We start from the raw sequence: 23,043 nt of genomic DNA, 5'->3' as shown, positions 1-23,043 counted from the left end.
CTTTTTCAAATGATCACTTTTAGGCTCAACGTAGCCACTTCATATTCGCAGTCGTTGCATTATGGATTTTTTAAATATTTTTTTTTATTTTTTAAGCTGTTCAATTATGTTCTTCTTACTATAAAATCAAATAAAATTAATTTGTGTCAACTCGCATTCTATGCTAATGAAATACATTTTCTTCATATCATATTTCTTAAATACATGATTCAAATAAATAGTGGATTTATTTTGATGGTGTATATTAAATTGATGTATTCTACTTTTTTAAATGTATGTTCAAAAGGCCTACATCAGTGGCTTGTGTGCCTGGAGGTCTGGATATGCTAAACGTCTCTGTAGACATCATTTCAACCTTATGGTTATGCATGTCTCCCTGCACCCCAACTCCTCAAACTATGGATCTGCTTCTTATTTCCCATACCCTCTATCCTCTTTCCCCGTTCTTGTCATCTTATCACACTGAACCTGCTCACCTCCTCCACCCCATCCTACCCTCCCTCTTCCTCTCCTCCATTGTGTGTGTCGATCATCCTCTACATCCCAAGGTTTCCCGTGGTACAGAGAGGAAGCTGCCCTTCCACATCCTGTCAGAACGGAACAATCCATCTCTCTCTCTCTCTCCTTAGGCGCAGTGGGGTTAAGTTCTTATTAATAAGTAAACATACTTTAAAGTACTACTTAAGTCATTTTTTTGGGATATCTGTACTTTACTATTTATATTATTGACAACTTTTAATTTTACTTCATTACAATTCATAAAGAAAATAATGCACTTTTTTACTCCATACATTTGAACTCACACCCAAAAGTACTCTTTATTTTTGACAGGAAAATAGTCAAATTCATGCACTTATCAAGATAACACCCTTGGTCATCCCTACTGCCTCTGATCTGGGGGACTCACTAAACACAAGTGCTTTGTTTGTAAATTATGTTGGAGTGTGCTCCTGGCTATCTTTAAATAAAAGAAAGAAATACATGTGCCATCAGGTTTTCTTAATATAAGGAATTTGAAATGATTTATACTTTTACTTTTGAGTATATTTGAGTATATTTGAGTAATTACAATTGACTTTTACTCAACTAGTATTTTACTGGATGACTTTCCCTTTTACTTGAGTCATTTTCTATTAAGGTATCTTTACTTTTACTCAAGTATGACAATTTAATACTTTTCTACCAGTGCTTGGGCCCATGGGCTCTATGAGTGTGTTTCCTGGTTTCCAGTAAGGAATTATTTATTGCCTCATTTAAAAATTATTTAAAAGCTCCCTGGTCTCCAGGCTTACTGGAGCAGGGTTTAGGCTTGTGAACCTGCAGTGAGCTCTGACTACAGGACTCAGGATACATGAGACTCACTCATCCCTCTTAGCTCCAGGACCAGGCCAGATCCCTCACTGGGTGTGTGGGAATGTAGACTAGATGATGCATGGTCACAGAGTCCAGTGTTTCCCCTGCCTTGCCTGTTTGTGTCCCATACTCAGGCAAGTTCTCATCTACATAGTTACCTGCACTAAATACAAACACATCTGTACATGGCAGGAAGCAGGCCCTGGTGTAGAGTAGGCCTTTGCCCAGCAGGCAGGAAGGAGTATGCCCCATCTCTCATGTGGACCATTAGAACCACTAGATCTCCTAAAAACGCTTGTCTGGAGTGGAGGCAACACAGTAAACACAAGCTGAAGACAATAGAGGCCTTCTCGACACGCTGAGTGTTGGATACAGGAACTCTGTCCCTTCACAAACACACAGTAGCCGGCGTGTGTTAGCATTGTGTTAGCAATGTGGCAGAACATAGGAAGGGAAGCCTGGAGCAAAAACCCAGGTAGTGAACCCAAACAATACAACCCTCCACCATTGAACAATCTCTAACAATCTTGATAACTGTTTTACAATCTAATGAGCAATCTTACAGTATTTACCACTCTAACGAACCATGTAACAATGGTCAACGCAAATATTTATCACTGGCTAAACGTTAAGGATAAGCTAGTCAGATTAACTTCCTTGTTTTGCATAGCTCTAATATCACACTTAAAATGAAGGAAGCTTGGTTTGTGTTTTGGGTGTGTGTGTGAAATGACCTTGGCTATGCCCTATCTGGTTTATGGAAACAGGTCCAGTGAGGTTATCAACCAGGTCTACTCCAGAAGAAGTAGAGACAGAGTGCTCGTCCAAACCCAACAAACCTGACCTCCCAAATACAATGGTATAACCTAAGTCCAGCTGGGCAACAACAGATCTGCCCTCCTAAACACAATGGTATGGCCCGTGACCAGCCAAATAGCACAATGTCTTCCATAACCCAAGGTGTGTGTGCCTTTACCACTACACTGGCACAGAAGCTGGTCCAAATGCAGGCTCCAGTTTAAACACTGAGAATAAAAAAGTCTTATCACCAGTTTGAATTGGCCGACGTTGATGCACATTCTCTCTCTCTCAAACATTTGGCTTTATTTGCTTTGGTGACTATGAGAGGAAAGGGTCGGAAATGCCTTTGTGTGGTCTGTTCAATCTTAAGAACAATCATTGGAAAGTAATGAATGTTGGGTTCTCAGAGGAAACACTAAATTTCTCAAGGATAGAGAGAGGTGTTTTGTTCACACATTGGAGGTGCGAGAGGTTGGAGCTGCCATGACCATAAAAGTATTTGGCCTAGGCCTGATTTTACTGGTAAATTGGCGTATATGGCTTAATGAAACCTTTATAAAGCCTACATAAATGCATCATAACTTAAAATCAGATGTTCCATTATATAAAGGTGATATATCTAGTATTTTACAAATTGTGACATAGCCCTTTGCATAGCCCCTCTGCATTCCAGTGCACAGTAAGTCCAATACTTTAGTGGTCATGGTAGTGTGCTAGGTCATGGGAGCATTGCCCCCAGGCCCTGCTATACAGACATCTCCAATAGCATCTCTTTAACACTCTCAGTGAATAGCCTCTCTATGCATGTGAGACTGTGCATGTGATAACCGCTCAGGCATTTTTGATATTGTGACGTGTGTGCAGTGGTGACTCGTCATTCAGAGCCCCACCTGTTTAGCAATATATATATACATATATATATGTGTGTTCAGATTGAACAATTCCATATATATAGCCTATACAGTATATCTGAATGGAAAATAGGATGCTTTATGAAAACCTTCCCTTACAAATAACCTATACATCACCTGCCATGTACTGTATGAAATGCGTGGGTGGCTACATGCACAGTGTTCCACTATGGATTCTAATCAAGTATTCAAGTTTGTGAGTATCTTAGGACCGCAACAAGCTCACAGGATCTAGCCCTGGGTTTTCAGTCTTTTTTTTCTACTAATTTCTGTCACTCGCTTTCTTTCCTCTCCTTCATCCCTCTCTCATGACACTCATCCTGTATCTCTTCTGTGAGACTTCTGCCTTGTGTAGAGAGGAGTAGAAGGGCTGAGACTCATGGGTTTGTTATTGAAGGGTGTTACATCTCTCTAACTTGGGATTGTCAGCACTATTGTGATGTTCTGGGACATGTTATGCACATTTATGCCACCCTCAAGGCAAACACAATATAAACTTTAATTTCTAATCAACTGAGTAAATGGTGGTCAGGGGTCAGGCTAAAATCAGAGTTTTTTAAATCACATTGAGAATAATGGAAATCTTCAGTCTTGTAACTTGTAAGGCTGCAGCTTTAAGCATAAAATCAGTATGGCATGTCTTTTATTTTTCTCATTCATCTTACTAGTTCTCAATACATATAAATGGTTATGTAAGATTCTTAACTTTGGGGAAATGTATGTGGAGTCATTGGGAGAGATGTAGGTTTATGTAATGGTATTGTTGCAGCAAGGTCAATGACCAATGATGGAAGCTACTGTAGTAACCATAGATACCTGAGTGGTCTTTTTTTTTGTCTGTGTGGTGTGTCGGTGTGTTTGTGGGTAAAAAGGGAGGGGGCAATGTTAGTCTATTCTACATAAACTCCTCATAACATGATGACAACCATTATGTATTTACCCTGCTTACTGTACTGTCTTTACTGTATTTTTGTTCTTACTGTATATTCGTTTTTATCATAACTTTTAGTCTCTCTGTCCGTCTCTCTCTCCTTTTTGCTCCCTCTTTTCCAATGGCTATGTTGGGAGCAGGAAGCGAGTGGCGCCATCGCGCCGTAGGCAGATCGCTGTACGATAGGTTTGTTAGCGTGTTAGCGTTCTGATTAGTGGCCGGTTAGTGCCCTGCCACAGGAATCTAATCTGGCCTCACGCCTCACCGCACATGCTCAATAGAGTCCGCACCCTCCATCATGACATCATGTCTTTGTGTGAAATCCCAGCACCATTCACGGGCCCATGGCAGGGCTTAGCATGCCAGCGTCCACCAAACCAACACACAGCGCTTTAAAGGGAGTCCCCCAGTGCCCCAGTCTTCTCAGAGGATACATCCTTCACCATGGGTCCATCGGCTCGGAAAATGTCAACTTGCCACCACCACACCTGTGCTTTCTGCTGCGTTTCCTCTAGGGGGTTACTCCCCTGGCCTTGGTGGAGAGGAAATGTGTTTCATAACCTTTTGCTGACCTTTTGCTTTTCTCTGATAATCACATTTGAGGATGAGTGGCAGGCACATCACAACCTGCCTCTTAATTCTGGAAGCACAGAAAACCATTTCCTTAAACACACCCACTAACTTGACACCTGAAGTTCCGGAAGTCTCATCAACTGAGCCATTAGTAATACCACTTATAAGTAATATGACTTGTTCTGTGTGATGAAGGAAGACCAGAATTAATTATTATTATCTCTTGGTTTTGTCCTGCATTAGTCTTGCAGTAATAAACATATAGTAAATTCCTAGGTCAAAAACACTCGGGTTAACTGCTGTACTGCTGTTCCCAGCAGTTTGCTCTTGGTATTGAGATTTTGAGACCAAATACCCAACTCAATGACACCCCAGAGTCTGAAGACCCAGATTGTTGGGTCCAGTCCAAAACCCAATGAGAGCGTGATCACTTACTGGTTGGTGGAAATCCCAGGGGAGGGTTAAAATGAGACATGAGATTTTAGTGGTGTAGAAAGGTGCCGTGGCTTACGTCCACTGGTGATAATCCATTTAAAGCCCAAAGAATCAAATCAAATGTATTTATAAAGCCCTTCGTACATCAGCTGATATCTCAAAGTGCTGTACAGAAACCCAGCCTAAAACCCCAAACAGCAAGCAATGCAGGTGTTGAAGCACGTTGGCTAGGAAAAACTGCCAAGAAAGGCCAAAATCTAGGAAGAAACCTGGAGAGGAACCAGGTTATGAGGGGTGGCCAGTCCTCTTCTGGCTGTGCCGGGTGGAGATAACAGAACATGGCCAAGATGTTCAAATGTTCATAAATGACCAGCATGGAACTATTGTTTTTTTAATCTAATGATGTATTAAAGGTATCAATTCTAACTGTCCTTATAGGCGTGTGGTAGTCTGTACAGTATCTGGTCATTTTCAATAGAAGAACTATGCCCTAAATGAATAGTTTAGTGCATACATCTCCCATTGAGTACATGAACCAACCCTGGGTCATGAGAATGAGATCGTGGAGGGGAGATTTAAACTGTAAATCTAAATAAAAGTTCTGTATAGGTTGCATAAAACATCGCCCATTGACTGCGACATAACTCTTTCCCCTTCCGTTTTAGCACTGCACCAATGGTTTCCTCTGGAGCACAATATTTCAGTTTAGATAACACACAAACAATTCATTTATTCAAATAAACCTTTCCCACGTCTGAGTGTGGTTTGAATGTATCTGCCATCTCAAGTATTGGCTTGGTGAGAAGTAGGACTGTTCAAAGTTCAAATATGCAGGTGTTATATAGTATACAGTAGTATTGTAGTCACTCATCTTTTTTGACTGTTTTAAATTTATGATCAATATAATGGCACTCAACTGAAAATGCTCATGTTTCTGGCAGTAATATAGTGGGGAGAACAAGTATTTGATACACTGCCGATTTTGCAGGTTTTCCTACTTACAAAGCATGTAGAGGTCTTTAATTTGTATCATAGGTACACCTCAACTGTGAGAGACGGAATCTAAAACAAAAATCCAGAAAATCACATTGTATGATTTTTAAGTAATTAATTAGCATTTTATTGCATGACATAAGTACATCAGAAAAGCAGAACTTAATATTTTTTACAGAAACCTTTGTTTGCAATTACAGAGATCATACGTTTCCTGTAGTTCTTGACCAGGTTTGCACACACTGCAGCAGGGATTTTTGCCCACTCCTCCATACAGATCTCCTCCAGATCCTTCAGGTTTCAGGACTTTCAGCTCTCTCCAAAGATTTTATATTGGGTTCAGGTCTGGAGACTGGCTAGGCCACTCCAGGACCTTGAGATGCTTCTTATGGAGCCACTCCTTAGTTGCCCTGGCTGTGTGTTTCGGGTCGTTGTCATGCTGGAAGACCCAGACACGACCCATCTCCAATGCTCTTACTGAAGGAAGGAGGTTGTTGGCCAAGATCTCGCGATACATGGCCCCATCCATCCTCCCCTCAATACAGTGCAGTCGTCCTGTCCCCTTTGCAGAAAAGCATCCCCAAAGAATGATGTTTCCACCTCCATGCTTCACGGTTGGGATGGTGTTCTTGGGGTTGTACTCATCCTTCTTCTTCCTCCAAACACGGCGAGTGGAGTTTAGACCAAAAAGCTATATTTTTGTTTCATCAGACCACATGATCTTCTCCCATTCCTCATCTGGAACATCCAAATGGTCATTGGCAAACTTCAGACGGGCCTGGACATGCGCTGGCTTGAGCAGGGGGATCTTGCGTGCACTGCAGGATTTTAATCCATGACGGCGTAGTGTGTTACTAATTGTTTTCTTTGAGACTGTGAGCCTCTTTGAGACTGTCTTCAGGTCATTGACCAGGTCCTGCCGTGTAGTTCTGGGCTGATCCCTCACCTTCCTCATGATCATTGATGCCCACGAGGTGAGATCTTGCATGGAGCCCCAGTCCGAGGGTGATTGATTGACCGTCATCTTGAACTTCTTCCATTTTCAGTTGTTGCCTTCTCACCAAGCTGCTTACCTATTGTCCTGTAGCGCATCCCAGCCTTGTGCAGGTCTACAATTTTATCCCTGATGTCCTTACACAGCTCCCTGGTCTTGGCCATTGTGGAGAGGTTAGAGTCTGTTTGATTGAGTGTGTGGACAGGTGTCTTTTATACAGGTAACGAGTTCAAACAGGTGCAGTTAATACAGGTAATGAGTGGAGAACAGGAGGGCTTCTTAAAGAAAAACTAACAGGTCTGTGGGAGCCAGAATTTTTACTGGTTGGTAGGTGATCAAATACTTATGTCATGCAATAAAATGCAAATGAATTACTTGTATTTATTTATTTTTATTTCACCTTTATTTAACCAGGTAGGCTAGTTGAGAACAAGTTCTCATTTGCAACTGCGACCTGGCCAAGACAAAACTTAAAAATCATACAATGTGATTTTCTGGATTTTTGTTTTCGATTCCATCTCTCACAGTTGAAGTGTACCTATGATAAAAAATTACAGACGTCTACATGCTTTGTAAGTAGGAAAACCTGCAAAATTGGCAGTGTATCAAATACTTGTTCTCCCCACTGTACATCTATATTAGCCACAGACAAGTCATGCATTGTATTCCAGACTGTAAGTATGAGAATGTGTGTGTGACAGGTGATAAACATGCCACCGCGACCGGCTGTGTCACCTCCAGAATGATGAAGCTCTGGCCTCTAACTGCCATCCTGTTCTTGTCTCCTGCTCTAATGCTAGGCTCCTGAATTATGGCCATGTTAACAACAGGGTCAGGGAAACACTGGCATAGAGTGTGAGAAAAGTTGCCTTGTTATATATGAATGATGGGTGTTTGAGTTTGACAGTATGAAGCTCAATGCAATTGTGTATGTATTGTATTTGAATTTAATTTATCTTCCTGTGCCAGGCACTGGGTTGAGGTAAAAACAATGTAGAGAATGTTGGAGGGTTTTCAAATGTTATAAACCCTCAATTTGAAGTAATTCATGAAAAAATATAATTTAATTTGACAAATCTGCTACACATCTGTTAAAGTGCTCATATATTTTTTTATTAGCATATAATGTAATTATGTTATAGATGAGTCTTACTGTAGATAGAAAGATAAAAGCGAGCCATAAAGCGTTGACATTTTTTAATATATTTTTTTATTTATTTCACCTTTATTTAACCAGGTAGGCTAGTTGAGAACAAGTTCTCATTTGCAACTGCGACCTGGCCAAGATAAAGCATAGCAGTGTGAACAGACAACACAGAGTTACACATGGAGTAAACAATTAACAAGTCAATAACACAGTAGAAAAAAATGGGCAGTCTATATACAATGTGTGCAAAAGGCATGAGGAGGTAGGCGAATAATACAATTTTGCAGATTAACACTGGAGTGATAAATGATCAGATGGTCATGTACAGGTAGAGATATTGGTGTGCAAAAGAGCAGAAAAGTAAATAAATAAAAAACAGTATAAAAACAGTATGGGAATGAGGTAGGTGAAAATGGGTGGGCTATTTACCAATAGACTATGTACAGCTGCAGCGATCGGTTAGCTGCTCGGATAGCTGATGTTTGAAGTTGGTGAGGGAGATAAAAGTCTCCAACTTCAGCGATTTTTGCAGTTCGTTCCAGTCACAGGCAGCAGAGTACTGGAACGAAAGGTGGCCAAATGAGGTGTTGGCTTTAGGGATGATCAGTGAGATACACCTGCTGGAGCGCGTGCTACGGATGGGTGTTGCCATCGTGACCAGTGAACTGAGATAAGGCGGAGCTTTACCTAGCATGGACTTGTAGATGACCTGGAGCCAGTGGGTCTGGCGACGAATATGTAGCGAGGGCCAGCCGACTAGAGCATACAAGTCGCAGTGGTGGGTGGTATAAGGTGCTTTGGTGACAAAACGGATGGCACTGTGATAGACTGCATCCAGTTTGCTGAGTAGAGTGTTGGAAGCCATTTTGTAGATGACATCGCCGAAGTCGAGGATCGGTAGGATAGTCAGTTTTACTAGGGTAAGCTTGGCGGCGTGAGTGAAGGAGGCTTTGTTGCGGAATAGAAAGCCGACTCTTGATTTGATTTTCGATTGGAGACGTTTGATGTGAGTCTGGAAGGAGAGTTTGCAGTCTAGCCAGACACCTAGGTACTTATAGATGTCCACATATTCAAGGTCGGAACCATCCAGGGTGGTGATGCTAGTCGGGCATGCGGGTGCAGGCAGCGATCGGTTGAAAAGCATGCATTTGGTTTTACTCGCGTTTAAGAGCAGTTGGAGGCCACGGAAGGAGTGCTGTATGGCATTGAAGCTCGTTTGGAGGTTAGATAGCACAGTGTCCAATGACGGGCCGAAAGTATATAGAATGGTGTCGTCTGCGTAGAGGTGGATCAGGGAATCGCCCGCAGCAAGAGCAACATCATTGATATATACAGAGAAAAGAGTCGGCCCGAGAATTGAACCCTGTGGCACCCCCATAGAGACTGCCAGAGGACCGGACAGCATGCCCTCCGATTTGACACACTGAACTCTGTCTGCAAAGTAATTGGTGAACCAGTGCCTTACCTGTTCCTGGAAAGATGTTTTCCAAAATAGAGTCCTTGCTACATATCATTTCAATCAATAGCTGAAATTCTTCACATTCTGGACAGATCATTCAAACCCGTGACACTAACTAACTATGGCATGTATCGAACATACACATGACATGATCCTTACTCAGTTCTTAGTCATAAACTAGTCACCAAAGTAATGTAGATGAAAACTGTGAATTCTCATTACAGTACTGTTGTCTTGCTTACCATCTAGCCTACTTATCATTTATAGCTTATCAACCCGAATGCATGACACCTCATATACTGTGAATTGTATGAGAATATGAATGGTTGCAATTTAAGTTATTTACAAAAAAGTACACCTACAGAAAATACTTTCTCTCCGTAGAAGACTATAAAATTAAGCTACCATTCACAATTAAAAGCAATGACAATATGACCATGGATGAAATGACAACAACCAAAAACCAAGTGCAGGTCCACGAGGAAATTCACCCCCATCCCCCCACTTCTCATAGTGTTAAAGCCTGACTCGGTCTCTGCAGGCCGATAGTAGGACAGTCGCCAGCCAGCTGCTGTGGTTCTCTCTGTGTGTGTGTGCGTGCGTGTGTGTGTAGGGCTGTATTGAGGAGAGCTGCAGAGGGGATGTACTCGGTGCCCTGGCTCTGTGGTGTCCATGTTGCTTTGGGAGCCTCAGGCCTGCTCCCATACATCCCACTCTGGGTCTGTTGATCCTATTGTCTCCTCCGTCACCACGCATCGCCCGGCGAATAAAGGCTGTCTGGCTCCAAGCTTAAATATTGCAGCAAACTAAAAACCAACCATCAGAGCCGATTCATTCACATCTGCTCAGTGGGGCAACAAGGACAGGGCTTTAGGTGGGAAAGAGGGCAGAAGTCTACTTTTCCCCGCCGGGTGCCAAGAGAACAGGACAGGACACTACAACTTCGCCGGAGCCGCATCTGTGGCAAGTTAACTATTTGTTCACATTAAACCAAATATCATACCTTACAGATGTAAATATGTGGGTTATGAATGTGTTATTGCTAGTTTTCATGGAGGGTTGATTTGGTGACTAGTGGAACGGTGCTTTAGTGATAGGCTGTGCAGAGGGACTTTAACTCGACAGATCGCTGTTCTTTCGCCATTATTCAGATTTTGTCATGCAACAGCTTTTTAGCTGAACAAAGACATTGCAATAACCGTGTGGTGAGGGACAGGAATTTAGGAAGTTCCGCTGCTTTCCACGGGGCTGTTTTTAAAACCTCTCTCTGTCTCTCTATTTCCTCCACCCTCTCTATCCCCCTGCGTCCACCACTTCATTCTATCTACAGCGCTACGGACCGATTATGGGTGACTGGAGCTTTCTGGGTAATATTTTAGAGGAAGTGAATGAGCACTCAACAGTGATCGGCCGGGTGTGGCTCACGGTCCTCTTCATCTTCCGCATCCTCATCCTGGGTACGGCGGCAGAGTTTGTGTGGGGCGACGAGCAGTCAGACTACGTCTGCAACACGCAGCAGCCCGGTTGCGAGAATGTGTGTTACGATGAGGCGTTCCCCATCTCCCACATCCGCCTGTGGGTTCTGCAGATCATCTTTGTTTCCACGCCATCTCTGGTCTACGTGGGCCATGCCGTGCACCACGTCCACATGGAGGAGAAACGCAAGGAGCGCGAGGAGGCCGAGCTGAGTCGCCAACAGGAGCTGAGTGAGGAGCGGCTGCCACTAGCGCCTGACCAGGGCAGCGTGCGCACCACCAAGGAGACCAGCACCAAGGGCAGCAAGAAGTTCAGGCTGGAGGGCACCCTGCTGAGGACCTACATCTGCCACATCATCTTCAAGACGCTGTTCGAAGTGGGTTTCGTAGTGGGCCAGTACTTTCTGTACGGCTTCCGCATCCTGCCGCTGTACAAGTGCAGCCGCTGGCCCTGCCCCAACACCGTAGACTGCTTCGTGTCCCGGCCAACAGAGAAGACAGTCTTCATCATTTTCATGTTGGCCGTGGCTTGCGTCTCGCTCTTCCTCAACTTTGTGGAGATCAGCCATCTGGGCTTGAAGAAGATCCGCTTCGTCTTCTGGAAGCCAACCCCGGGGCAAGCCCAGGGTGAAGGCCTGAGCCCCATGCCCCCCCCAGGGGGAATCCTCAAGAGCCTGCCTCCCCTGGCCGTGCCTTCCATCCAGAGGGCCAAAGGCTACAGGCTGCTGGAGGAGGAGAAAGCCCCGTCCGTGACCCACCTCTATCCTCTGGCAGAGACGTGCATGGAGGCAGGGAGGTTAACCCCCCTGGCCCCACCCTTCCAGTGCATGGAGGAGAAGGCGGAAGAACTGAGGCACACGGAGGACATTTCTAAGGTGTACAATGAGACCCTGCCCTCCTATGCCCAGACCACCGAGATAGGGGAGGACACACTACCACTACACCAAGAGGAGGAGGAGCAGGAGCAGCAGGAGGTGGTGGAGGAGGACAAAGAAGAGGAGGAAGTAGTGGATGAGGTAGTGGAGCAGGATGTGGTGGATGGAGTGGTGGTGGTGGAGGTGGTGGAGGAGAAGGATGTGGTGGATGGTGTGGTGGAAAGGGAGGAAGAGAAAGAAGAAGAGCAGAGGGAGGAGGATGAAGGGGAGAGGGAGAAGGAGGTGGTGGAGGAGGTTGTGGTGGAGGATGTGGTGGAGGAGGATGTGGTGGATGGTGTGGTGGAAAGGGAGGAAGAGAAAGAAGAAGAGCAGAGGGAGGAGGATGAAGAGGAGAGGGAGAAGGAGGTGGTGGAGGAGGTTGTGGTGGAAGAGGGTGTGGTGGAGGAGGTTGTGGTGGAAGAGGATGTGGAGCAGGATGATGCGGTGAAGGAAGTTGTGGTGGTGGAGGAGGCGGTGGTGGTGGACGGGGAAGGGGGACCTCCAACCGAGGCGGAGATGGAGGTGACGGATACGATAGAAGACACCAGACCACTGAGCAGATTGAGCAAAGCCAGCAGCAGGGCCAGGTCAGACGATCTCACCGTATGAACCTGTGAGAGAAAACACGCGCACATACGCACACAGGAGAACATACACCTAACTCTAGACAACACACACTTAAAACAGCAGGGCTTAACCAAGGGAAACATGTAAATCCAACAGGGATAGATTCAATCACAAGTTACACATCATTCAACAAGGCAAAGAAAGCTTCTGAGCTTGTTTGTGAGATAACCACTACTTTTTATAATATTCACTTAACAAGAGGAGGGATAGATTTTTTTCATTAAGCGTGTTCTTATGCAAAAAATGTAGAAAGGGCAAACATGCAGAAAGGGGAAAATATTTTTACTTTAACAATAACCAATGAAAGTTCACTAATGTTTACATATTCTGGTGGGGTTGAATGGGTAGGGGAAGAGATTGAGCATATATTCCTGTCTGCAAGGCAGTAACATTACTGTAGGCAGGCAAGCACTTTCATTCCCATAGTCGGTGACAGACTGCAATTATGTAGTTGCAAACATGTTGCAGGTGGAAGGGCTCTTATACACCAAGTCCTTGCACAGAAAAATCATGGAACAAAATTTACAAACTTATGACTGACTCTTCAACACTAAGTTGATAGTCATTTTTTGGGATAGAAAATAGCATCATTTTGGCACACATTTCCTAGAGAACAGAGAACTCTGTGCAAGGCCAATATAACCCTCATATCAACTCAATTATGCTTAGATGTACATTTCTTTCAATTGAAGGGAGATTTGCATCTATGTACAAGAACATATCTCTCCCTTTCATGTTTATATGCAGCGTTGTACAGCCAAAAAGCTGGGTAGTGGAGAAAAACAAACCCAAAAAATACCACATGTTGAATGTCTCTTTTCAATGTGATTGTACAGCTCATCTTTTGGATTGCTTATATATTTTGTTGCCTATATAATGCAGAAGTGTGAACTGTTATAATGATGTCTTTTTGTGAAAGAGAGGAGTGCTGGTTTTGCCCGATCACAGACTGGACCATAGTAACAACCTCAGGCCAAATCCTCTCTTTTCGCGCTGTACAAACAGGCTTCAGAGCGATAAAGATCACGCACGATCAGCACAAAGTATTGTGGAGCCACAGACAATAAAAGAAACCACTCTCACATATGAAAAACAAGTTTCCTTGACATTGTGGGGGAAAAATAGTTTTACTTGATTTTATCTGCCCTTGATGTTCCTTGCCCCTGTACAAATATGAAATACTTGTTTACAACATTTTGAAAGATAAACAATAAATGGTGAATCTCATTGTACATAAACTATCATCCTATCTGATGTCTAATAGCAAACATAATGTTGAGACAGTAAGTTATGATATTATGTCTAGCTAAATTACTAGAAAACAGTCAAGAAACATCATAATGCTGCTCAAGTCACTGATTTGGTAGGGAAAATTAAGTGCTTATCAAAATTTAAATCATTATTTCCATAATTACCAAATACTTGCTTTGCAGAACTTTGACCTTTCTTATCGCTGTCCCAGAGATGTTTTTATTGTTACATGTTTACAAAGTTGTTAGAGAGCAGAATTCTCTCTTACAAGTACTTTTTAAATTAAAACAAAAAAACAATTCCCCTTGAAAGGGATGCCTTAAAGTATGACTTATGTGTATTTAATTTAATATTTCTATATTTTTCTCTCTTGCTCTCTCTGCTTTATTTAGATTGCTTGGCTATTTTGCTTTCCAATGTATAATTGTATGTGCTTTATCTGTAAATGTAAATTCTCAGATGTCTTTGTAAAGGTTAAAGCACTTCCATTGCTCTGGGAACTATGTGAATGTCATGTCTTAAATTCAACGTTTTTTCCCTTAGCTTTCAAATAATCCTTTGTACATGCAAACACCCCCTTAATTTGTTAGGGAAATGTAAAGTTTGTCTGCAAATAACTGTACTTGCTTCTCAGTCAGTGCTGTGCCTTAAAGCAAAGCATTGGTCAATGCAGCAGTGGGTTTATCCAGTCGCACAGATCAAATGGTGCAGAAAAGCCACAAGCACAAGCACGCACTCACACATGCATACACGTCTGCATGCACACGCACACACACTTCCAGTGTTGGCTTTGGGGGTATGATCAAACGGCTCTAGACAAACTCTGACAGAAAGGCAGCTTTGACCCCTTTGTGACCCCTAGCCACTCATTTGCTTCCCATAAGCCAATGCTTTGACAACATTGTGAATGAGACAACAGGCTTTTCACAAATGCAGAATAGTTTAGCACATTTCAACACTGAAATATATTCCAAAATGTGTTTTGGTTCTCATGTGTGGTAAATTCATATAACTGGTACATGTTTGTTTTGTGTTTCAAACGGTTCCCATTGCTTAATCGTTTGTAAGAACATTTGACTAATCTTTGGAAAGAAAAGATTACTTTTTACTAACTTCTAGTCCTCCTAGTTGTGTGGCTGTATGATCTTTTGGACAGTGAACCAAGGCAATAAAAGGTCACACGTGGGCAAGAAGTGTTGCGTCAGTGTTTCTCTTCAAACTACTCTCTCTCTCTCACCCCCCCACACACACACTATACAAACACACTCACACAAACATTTTGCTGACATCTGATGCTTTGCAGCCTATTGCCACAGTACATTACTTACCAGAGAATTCTGAATGTACATGGTTAACCGTGTATCAAGTGTTAGTGAGTATTTACTGCCCCCTGTTGGCAAAGATAGTGACTCAGTCATTTACGTTTGAAACAGCTTTACTAATACTAAGCAATAAGCCCTGCCGACTGCTAACTACTGGTTATCAGGTTACTTTGATACATCAGTACAAGAGATTGATGAATATATAAAAAGTGACTGACCACTGACATGTATAGAGCAAACTCACTCCAGGTCTCAGGTTCAATATACACGTTACTTTGTAAGAGTCAATATACAGTGGGGCAAAAAAAGTATTTAGTCAGCCACCAATTGTGCAAGTTCTCCCACTTAAAAAGACGAGAGAGGCCTGTAGTTTTCATCATAGGGACACTTCAACTATGACAGACAGAATGAGAAAGAAAATCCAGAAAATCACATTGTAGGATTTTTAATGAATTTATTTGCAAATTATGGTGGAAAATAAGTATTTGGTCACCTACAAACAAGCAAGATTTCTGGCTCTCACAGACCTGTAACGTCTTCTTTAAGAGTCTCCTCTGTCCTCCACTCGTTACCTGTGTTAATGGCACCTGTTTGAACTTGTTATTAGTATAAAAGACACCTGTCCACAACCTCAAACAGTCACACTCCAAACTCCACTATGGCCAAGACCAAAGAGCTGTCAAAGGACACCAGAAACAAAATTGTAGACCTGCACCAGGCTGGGAAGACTGAATCTGCAATAGGTAAGCAGCTTGGTTTGAAGAAATCAACTGTGGGAGCAATTATTAGGAAATGGAAGACATACAAGACCACTGATAATCTCCCTCGATCTGGGGCTCCACGCAAGATCTCACCCCATGGGGTCAAAATGATCACAAGAACGTTGAGCAAAAATCCCAGAACCACACGGGGGACCTAGTGAATGACCTGCAGAGAGCTGGGACCAAAGTAACAAAGCCTACCATCAGTAAGATTGGGAGAATGTCATATGGTCAGATGAAATCAAAATATAACTTTTTGGTAAAAACTCAACTCGTTGTGTTTGGAGGACAAAGAATGCTGAGTTGCATCCAAAGAACACCATACCTACTGTGAAGCATGGGGGTGGAAACATCATGCTTTGGGGCTGTTTTTCTGCAAAGGGAAAAGGACGACTGATCCATGTAAAGGAAAGAATGAATGGGGCCATGTATCGTGAGATTTTGAGTGAAAACCTCCTTCCATCAGCAAGGGCATTGAAGATGAACGTGCCTGGGTCTTTCAGCATGACAATGATTCCAAACACACTGCCCGGGCAACGAAGGTGTGGCTTCGTAAGAAGCATTTCAAGGTCCTGGAGTGGCCTAGCCAGTCTCCAGATCTCAACCCCATAGAAAATCTTTGCAGGGAGTTGAAAGTCCGTGTTGCCCAGCAACAGCCCTAAAACATCACTGCTCTAGAGGAGATCTGCATGGAGGAATGGGCCAAAATACCAGCAACAGTGTGTGAAAACCTTGTGAAGACTTACAGAAAACATTTGACCTCTGTCATTGCCAACAAAGGGTATATAACAAAGTATTGAGATAAACTTTTGTTTATTTATTGACCAAATACTTATTTTCCACCATAATTTGCAAATAAATTAATTAAAAATGTGATTTTCTGGGTTTTTTTTCTCTCATTTTGCCTGTCATAGTTGAAGTGTACCTATGATGAAAATTACAGGCCTCTCTCATCTTTTTAAGTGAGTGAACTTGCACAATTGGTGGCTGACTAAATACTTATTTGCCCCACTGTATATATACACCCCCCACCCCCACACACATATATATATATACACATATATATACACACATATACATATATACACACACACATATATATATTACACACACACATATATATATTACACACACATATATATATATATACACATAAAAATATATATATATTTTTTTATACATACACACACACAAAACACACACACACACATATATATATATATATCAATTTACACACAATACCATGTTGAAAAAGCAAAAACAGTTTATAATTTTTTTGCAAATGTATTAAAAACAATCTGAATTATCACATTTACATAAGTATTCATACCCTTTACTCAGTAACTTGTTGAAGTGTAAAAAAAGGAGGGGGTGGTCAATACAAAATAGTCTGGGTAGCCATTTGATTAACTGTTCAACAGTCTTATGGATTTGTATAGAAGCTGTTAAGGAGTCTTTTGGACCTATACTTGTGGTCTGGTACAGCTTGCCGTGCGGTAGCAGAGAGAACAGACTATGTCTGGGATGGATGGAGTCTTAGAATTTTTAGGGCCTTCCTCTGACACCGTCTGGTATATCAGTCCTGGATGGGAGAAAGCTTGGGCCCAGTGATGTATTGGTCCGTACGCACTACCCTCTGAAGCGCCTTGCGGTCGTATGCTGAGCAGTAGCCATACCAGTAGGTGATGCTAACATGGAGATGCCTTGAAGCCTAGGAAATGAGAATTGATCATACAACCTTCCCTCATCAACAGGATAAGAGAGAACATTTATAACATCTGAAGGTGTAACCTTGTCAACCCAAAACCACTGACCAATTAAACAATACCAAGTTTACAGTGTCACCTGACCACCAGTGACCAATCTCAACAGGGTGTCACAGCATCTAAGACCAATCTAAGACCAATGTAAATAAGACAGAATTTCTGAGAGGACCACACAACTCTATGCATGGGGGCGGCAGGGTAGCCTAGTGGTTAGAGTGTTGGACTAGAAACCAGAAGGTTGCAAGTTCAAATCCCCGAGCTGACAACGTACTAATCTGTCCTTCTGCCCCTGAACAGGCAGTTAACCCACTGTTCCTAGGCCGTCATTGAAAATAAGAATTTGTTCTTAACTGACTTGCCTAGTTAACTAAAAAAAACATACAGCCACATAGATGAAACATGAACATGAAAGTTATCCTCAGTGAAGAAGTTTTAGATCGATACTATGGAATTATTCTATCACACATTCAATAGTCAGTCCTCTGGATACTGTAACAGAGATACATGTTGGACCCTCAAAGGGGGAAGGGCTGAATTGTCCTTTCCTTGTGTTCCTGGACCATTTGCAATGCAGCTCCATGTAACAGAGAACACATAAATTAGGGCAGAGCCTACACGTCTAAGACTGGCATTTGCTCTCAGCCTGTCTGGCGACTTCTTCAAGCTAACACAATAGACCTATACATTTTTTTAGGGGAATAATATTTGAAATGTGTTTTCAAAAAGAAAGAATAAAAGGATATGTACCATACCTTATGATACTTCTTCCTTATCTGCCCTCTTGGTTTATATCTCAGCTTCCTCTTCCTCAACCTTGTCATTAGATATTTTAACAGAATTATTACAGAGCAAAAAGTGGCTGAGGTAGGTTAGTCACACAACAATGGTGGCCTGTAACATAGTCACATACCTGTGATGGTGCCTCGAACTGGTGATCGCCCATGAATGAACTCCTGGGATATTATCCAGAAAAAGAGAACATGGATTTGAAAGCAAAATCAATGTATGATAATTCAATATAAATACATTTTTCACTATGCAAAATTTAGTGCTTGATTTTGAGAAGCTGACGTTACCAAAGACATTTTCCATTTTTCCACCGGTACCATACGAGTCCAGCAGCAGCAGCAGCAACAATCAGAAATACAATGACAAGTAGAACCCAACAGGCAGCAGAGGTATCTGTGAGGAGAGGGGGGATACAGTTAATACAAACAGCCTGCATTTACAACTACAATACATGCCCTAGCAATCATAGTAGCGCTAATGCAAACACTTTCCAGTAAGGAAAGAGAAAATGCTAGAATGTTATATGTGTACATATGCAATAAGCTAAAAGTGTGTACCATGACTAGGGCTGTGGCGGTCATGAAATTTCTTTAGCCTGTGATTGTCAAGCAAATAACTGCCGGTCTCATGATAATTGACGTTAATTGGCATTAACCCGTTTAGCATCTCATGGTTTCCAGGCATGGCCTACAAGCCACTGATGCAGACCTTTGGAACATCAGCATTTTAAAAAGTTTAATAAATCCATGTAATATAGCCTATACCGTCACAACAATCAAATCAAATGTTATTGGTCACATTTGTTAGCAGATTTGAATGTGAGTGTAGCGAAATGCTTGCGCATCTAGTTCCGATTGTGCAGTAATATCTAACAAGTAATCTAACAATTCCCCAACAACTACCTAATACACACAAATCTAAAGGGGTGAATGAGAATATGTACATATAAGTATAGGGATGAGCGATGGCCTAGAGGCAATGGCAAGGTGCAGTAGATGGTATAAAATACAGCATATTCACTACTGTTCAAAAGTTTGGAGTCACTTAAAAGTGTCCTTATTTTTTATCCATTAAAATAACATAAAATTGATCAGAAATACAGTATAGACATTGTTAATGTCGTAAATGACTATTGTAGCCGGAAACGGCTGATTTTTTTAATGGAATATTGACATAGGCGTACAGGGGCCCATTATCAGCAACAATCACTCCTGTGTTCCAATGGCACGTTGTGGTGGCTAATCCAAGTGTATCATTTTAAAAAGCTAATGAATCATTAGAAAACCCTTTTCTAATTATGTTAGCACAGCTGAAAACGGTTGTTCTGATTGAAGAAGCAATAAAACTGTCCTTCTTTAAACTAGCTGAGTATCTGGAGCATCAGCATTTGTGGGTTTGATCAAATCAAATCAAATTTATGTGTCACATACACATGGTTAGCAGATGTTAATGCGAGTGTAGCGAAATGCTTGTGCTTCGAGTTCCGACAGTGCAGTAATAACCAACGAGTAATCTAACCTAACAATTCCAAAACTACCTTATACACACAAGTGTAAAGGGATAAAGAATATGTACATAAAGATATATGAATGAGTGATGGTACAGAACGGCATAGGCAAGATGCAGTAGATGGTATCAAGTACAGTATATACATGAGATCAAATCAAATCAAATTTATTTATATAGCCCTTCGTACATCAGCTGATATCTCAAAGTGCTGTACAGAAACCCAGCCTAAAACCCCAAACAGCAAACAATGCAGGTGTAAAAGCAGGTGCAGGTGAGATGAGTAATGTAGGGTATGTAAACAAAGTGGCATAGTTTAAAGTGGCTAGTGAAACATGTATTACATAAAGATGCAGTAGAATGATATAGGGTACAGTATATACATATGAGATGAGTAATGTAGGGTATGTAAACATTATATTAAGTAGCATTGTTTAAAGTGGCTAGTGATATATTTTACATCAATTTCCATCAATTCACATTATTAAAAGTGGCTGGAGTTGAGTCAGTGTGTTGGCAGCAGCCACTCAATGTTAGTGATGGCTGTTTAACAGTCTGATGGCCTTGAGATAGAAGCTGTTTTTCAGTCTCTCGGTCCCTGCTTTGATGCACCTGTACTGACCTCGCCTTCTGGATGATAGCGGGGTGGACAGGCAGTGGCTCGGGTGGTTGTTGTCCTTGATGATCTTAATGTCCTTCCTGTGACATCGGGTGGTGTAGGTGTCCTGGAGGGCAGGTTGTTTGGTGATGCGTTGTGCAGATCTCACTACCCTCTGGAGAGCCTTACGGTTGTGGGCGGAGCAGTTGCCGTACCAGGCGGTGATACAGCCCGACAGGATGCTCTCGATTGTGCATCTGTAGAAGTTTGTGAGTGCTTTTGGTGACAAGCTGAATTTCTTCAGCCTCCTGAGGTTCAAGAGGCGCTGCTGCACCTTCTTCACGACGATGTCTGTGTGGGCGGCCCGTCAGGAAATCCAGTACCCAGTTGCACAGGGCAGGGTCGAGACCCAGGCCCCTGAACAAGGCAGTTAACCCACTGTTCCTAGGACGTCATTGAAAATAAGAATTTGTTCTTAACCGACTTGCCTATTTAAATTTAGGTGAAATAAAAAAATAAAACAAATTATAAGGTGCATTTTTAAGGTGAAAATCTGTATGCCAGTTAGGCTCTACACCAGTTGTAAAGCAGATTAATGTGCTTAATTTTAAGAAGTTGTTTTTCCACTTTAGTTGTGATACAAACCTTATCAAAACATATAGGCCTATGGGCCAGGCTACATGAGGTGTGCAACTATGATTTGAAAAAGTCGCAAAATGAGTGTCTTACTGCACCCAAGCTGGGAATCATTCACAAATGATAGGCTAATATTGTCACCCATCAGACAATTATTGATTTAATCTCATCTTCACATATACTAAATCATCTATGAAATTTGTTTTGATTTAGAATGGACCATTATCATGCACCTGTATCGAAACAGGGGCAGGGGGAGAAAAACAGCTAATCTATGCACTTAAATAGTGAATGCGAATGGAGGGCGCTTTTCCAGTGATTCATTTTCATGCCAGCCAGGTAGGCTATACTCCTGTAGTAAAGATACGCAATGTGCTTAATATTAGGAAAGTTGATACATAAAGAAATATAGTAAGCCTAGCCTATAGAAAGCTGATGGGATCCTCTTTTTAATACAGGCCATCACTGTTTTCTCACGCAATTGCATAGCCAATAGAAATGTCTTGCAACATGAGCTCAAGGGCTCTCATGAAGTGTTCGATTAGATTTTTAATTACAATTGCATTGATGTTTGAGTGATTAGAGGGACAATAGTGCTGAGTACCAGGCAGTTAGCAAGTTTGGTAGGCTAATAATGTCCAGCAGCATCAGAGCTTGGAGAAGCATGGAATTTGACTGCCTTCATGACTCGTGACCACCGGTGTGGCGGTAATACGGTCACCATAACAGTCTTAGTTTTTTAAATCTCCCTGTAGAAAAAGATTTGAGGCCATACGTCTGATAGTAACACACGCTAACACACGCAGTGAAATATAAGTGAGCATCTTGCTCAACTTTGGTATACATACATGCTACATAACATTTCACATAATTGTCCCTAATATAACAATTCAAGTATAAGCAGCCAGTAAAGCAACCATCATGAATTGTGTGTGTGTGCCTGCATGTGTGTGTGTGTATTTTTTATTTCTTCTCTCTCAGGTGTTCTTACAGGAGGCGACATGCGCATATTGAGAGCCAGTCGCTCTTCCGTAAGGATTGGAGGCCTCACAGCTGTAGAGGCCATTCAGCTCAGAGCTGAGGCTGATGAGGTGCAGTGTGTTTCCCTCTGCTCTCACTGCAGACTGAGGCCATGGCTGGCCCACTCTGGGGGGGAGAGAGAGAGAGGGTGAGGAGAAGGCCTGACCCTGCTGAAAAAGACAGCAGACAAGCATAGGCTGGTGAGCAGCCTTCGTTGTGTTTTAGCTAGTAAAAAGCCTTTGTTTTCACTGGTGACATTCACATTTTAGCCATTTAGCAGACGCTCTTATCCAGAGCAACTTAAGTGTATTCATCCTAAAATAGCTAGGTGGGACAACCACATATCACAGTCAAAGTAAGCACATTTTTCCTCAACAAAGTAGCTATCTGTAACGGTTTTCTTGAGTTGAAGGAGAGGCGGACCAAAATGCAGCGTGGTTTCTATTCATGGTTCTTTAATTAAGAAACTACACATGAACAAACTAACAAAACAAGAACTGTGAAAACCCAAACCAGCCCTATCTGGTGCAAACACAGAGACAGGAACAATCACCCACAAAACCCAACACCAAACAGACTACCTAAATATGGTTCCCAATCAGAGACAATGACTAACACCTGCCTCTGATTGAGAACCATATCAGGCCAAACATAGAAATAGACAAACTAGACATGTAACATAGAATGCCCACTCAGATCACACCCTGACCAAACAAAACATAGAAACATACAAAGCAAACTATGGTCAGGGTGTGACACTATCAGTAAACACAGAGCTAGT

At 42.2% G+C, this 23,043-nt stretch overlaps 2 protein-coding genes across 5 annotated transcripts in view; one reads left to right on the top strand and one right to left on the bottom strand.

Moving 5' to 3' along the window:
* Nucleotides 1–10,203: 10,203 nt before the first annotated feature.
* LOC115128297 (gap junction alpha-8 protein-like) lies at nt 10,204–12,623 on the top strand. Its single transcript, XM_065017615.1, has 2 exons — nt 10,204–10,560; nt 10,928–12,623. The coding sequence occupies exon 2, from the start codon at nt 10,943–10,945 to the stop codon at nt 12,593–12,595; it is 1,653 nt and encodes a 550-aa protein (XP_064873687.1). The 5' UTR covers nt 10,204–10,560; nt 10,928–10,942; the 3' UTR covers nt 12,596–12,623.
* Nucleotides 12,624–15,281: 2,658 nt separating this feature from the next.
* The window catches only part of LOC135571417 (nectin-4-like), a 37,851-nt gene continuing 30,089 nt past the window's right edge, over nt 15,282–23,043 (bottom strand). Inside the window, exons 6-10 of one of the 4 annotated variants that reach the window (XM_065017630.1) lie at nt 22,234–22,388; nt 18,790–18,895; nt 18,624–18,666; nt 18,466–18,526; nt 15,282–17,658 (exon numbers count right to left, since the gene is read on the bottom strand). In XM_065017630.1, coding sequence (XP_064873702.1) covers nt 18,500–18,526; nt 18,624–18,666; nt 18,790–18,895; nt 22,234–22,388 — 331 coding nt within the window. In that variant the 3' untranslated portion in view covers nt 15,282–17,658; nt 18,466–18,499. Of the gene's footprint in view, nt 17,659–18,465; nt 18,527–18,623; nt 18,667–18,789; nt 18,896–20,630; nt 21,051–22,233; nt 22,389–23,043 lie in introns of those variants that run through there. The other 3 variants (XR_010463790.1, XR_010463789.1, XR_010463786.1) reach the window with 3 other exon arrangements.

The sequence above is a fragment of the Oncorhynchus nerka genome, linkage group LG1 (assembly GCF_034236695.1).
Source record: "Oncorhynchus nerka isolate Pitt River linkage group LG1, Oner_Uvic_2.0, whole genome shotgun sequence".
NCBI classification, from domain to species: Eukaryota; Metazoa; Chordata; class Actinopteri; order Salmoniformes; family Salmonidae; genus Oncorhynchus; species Oncorhynchus nerka.
This window is presented reverse-complemented; position numbering and strand designations above follow the sequence as displayed.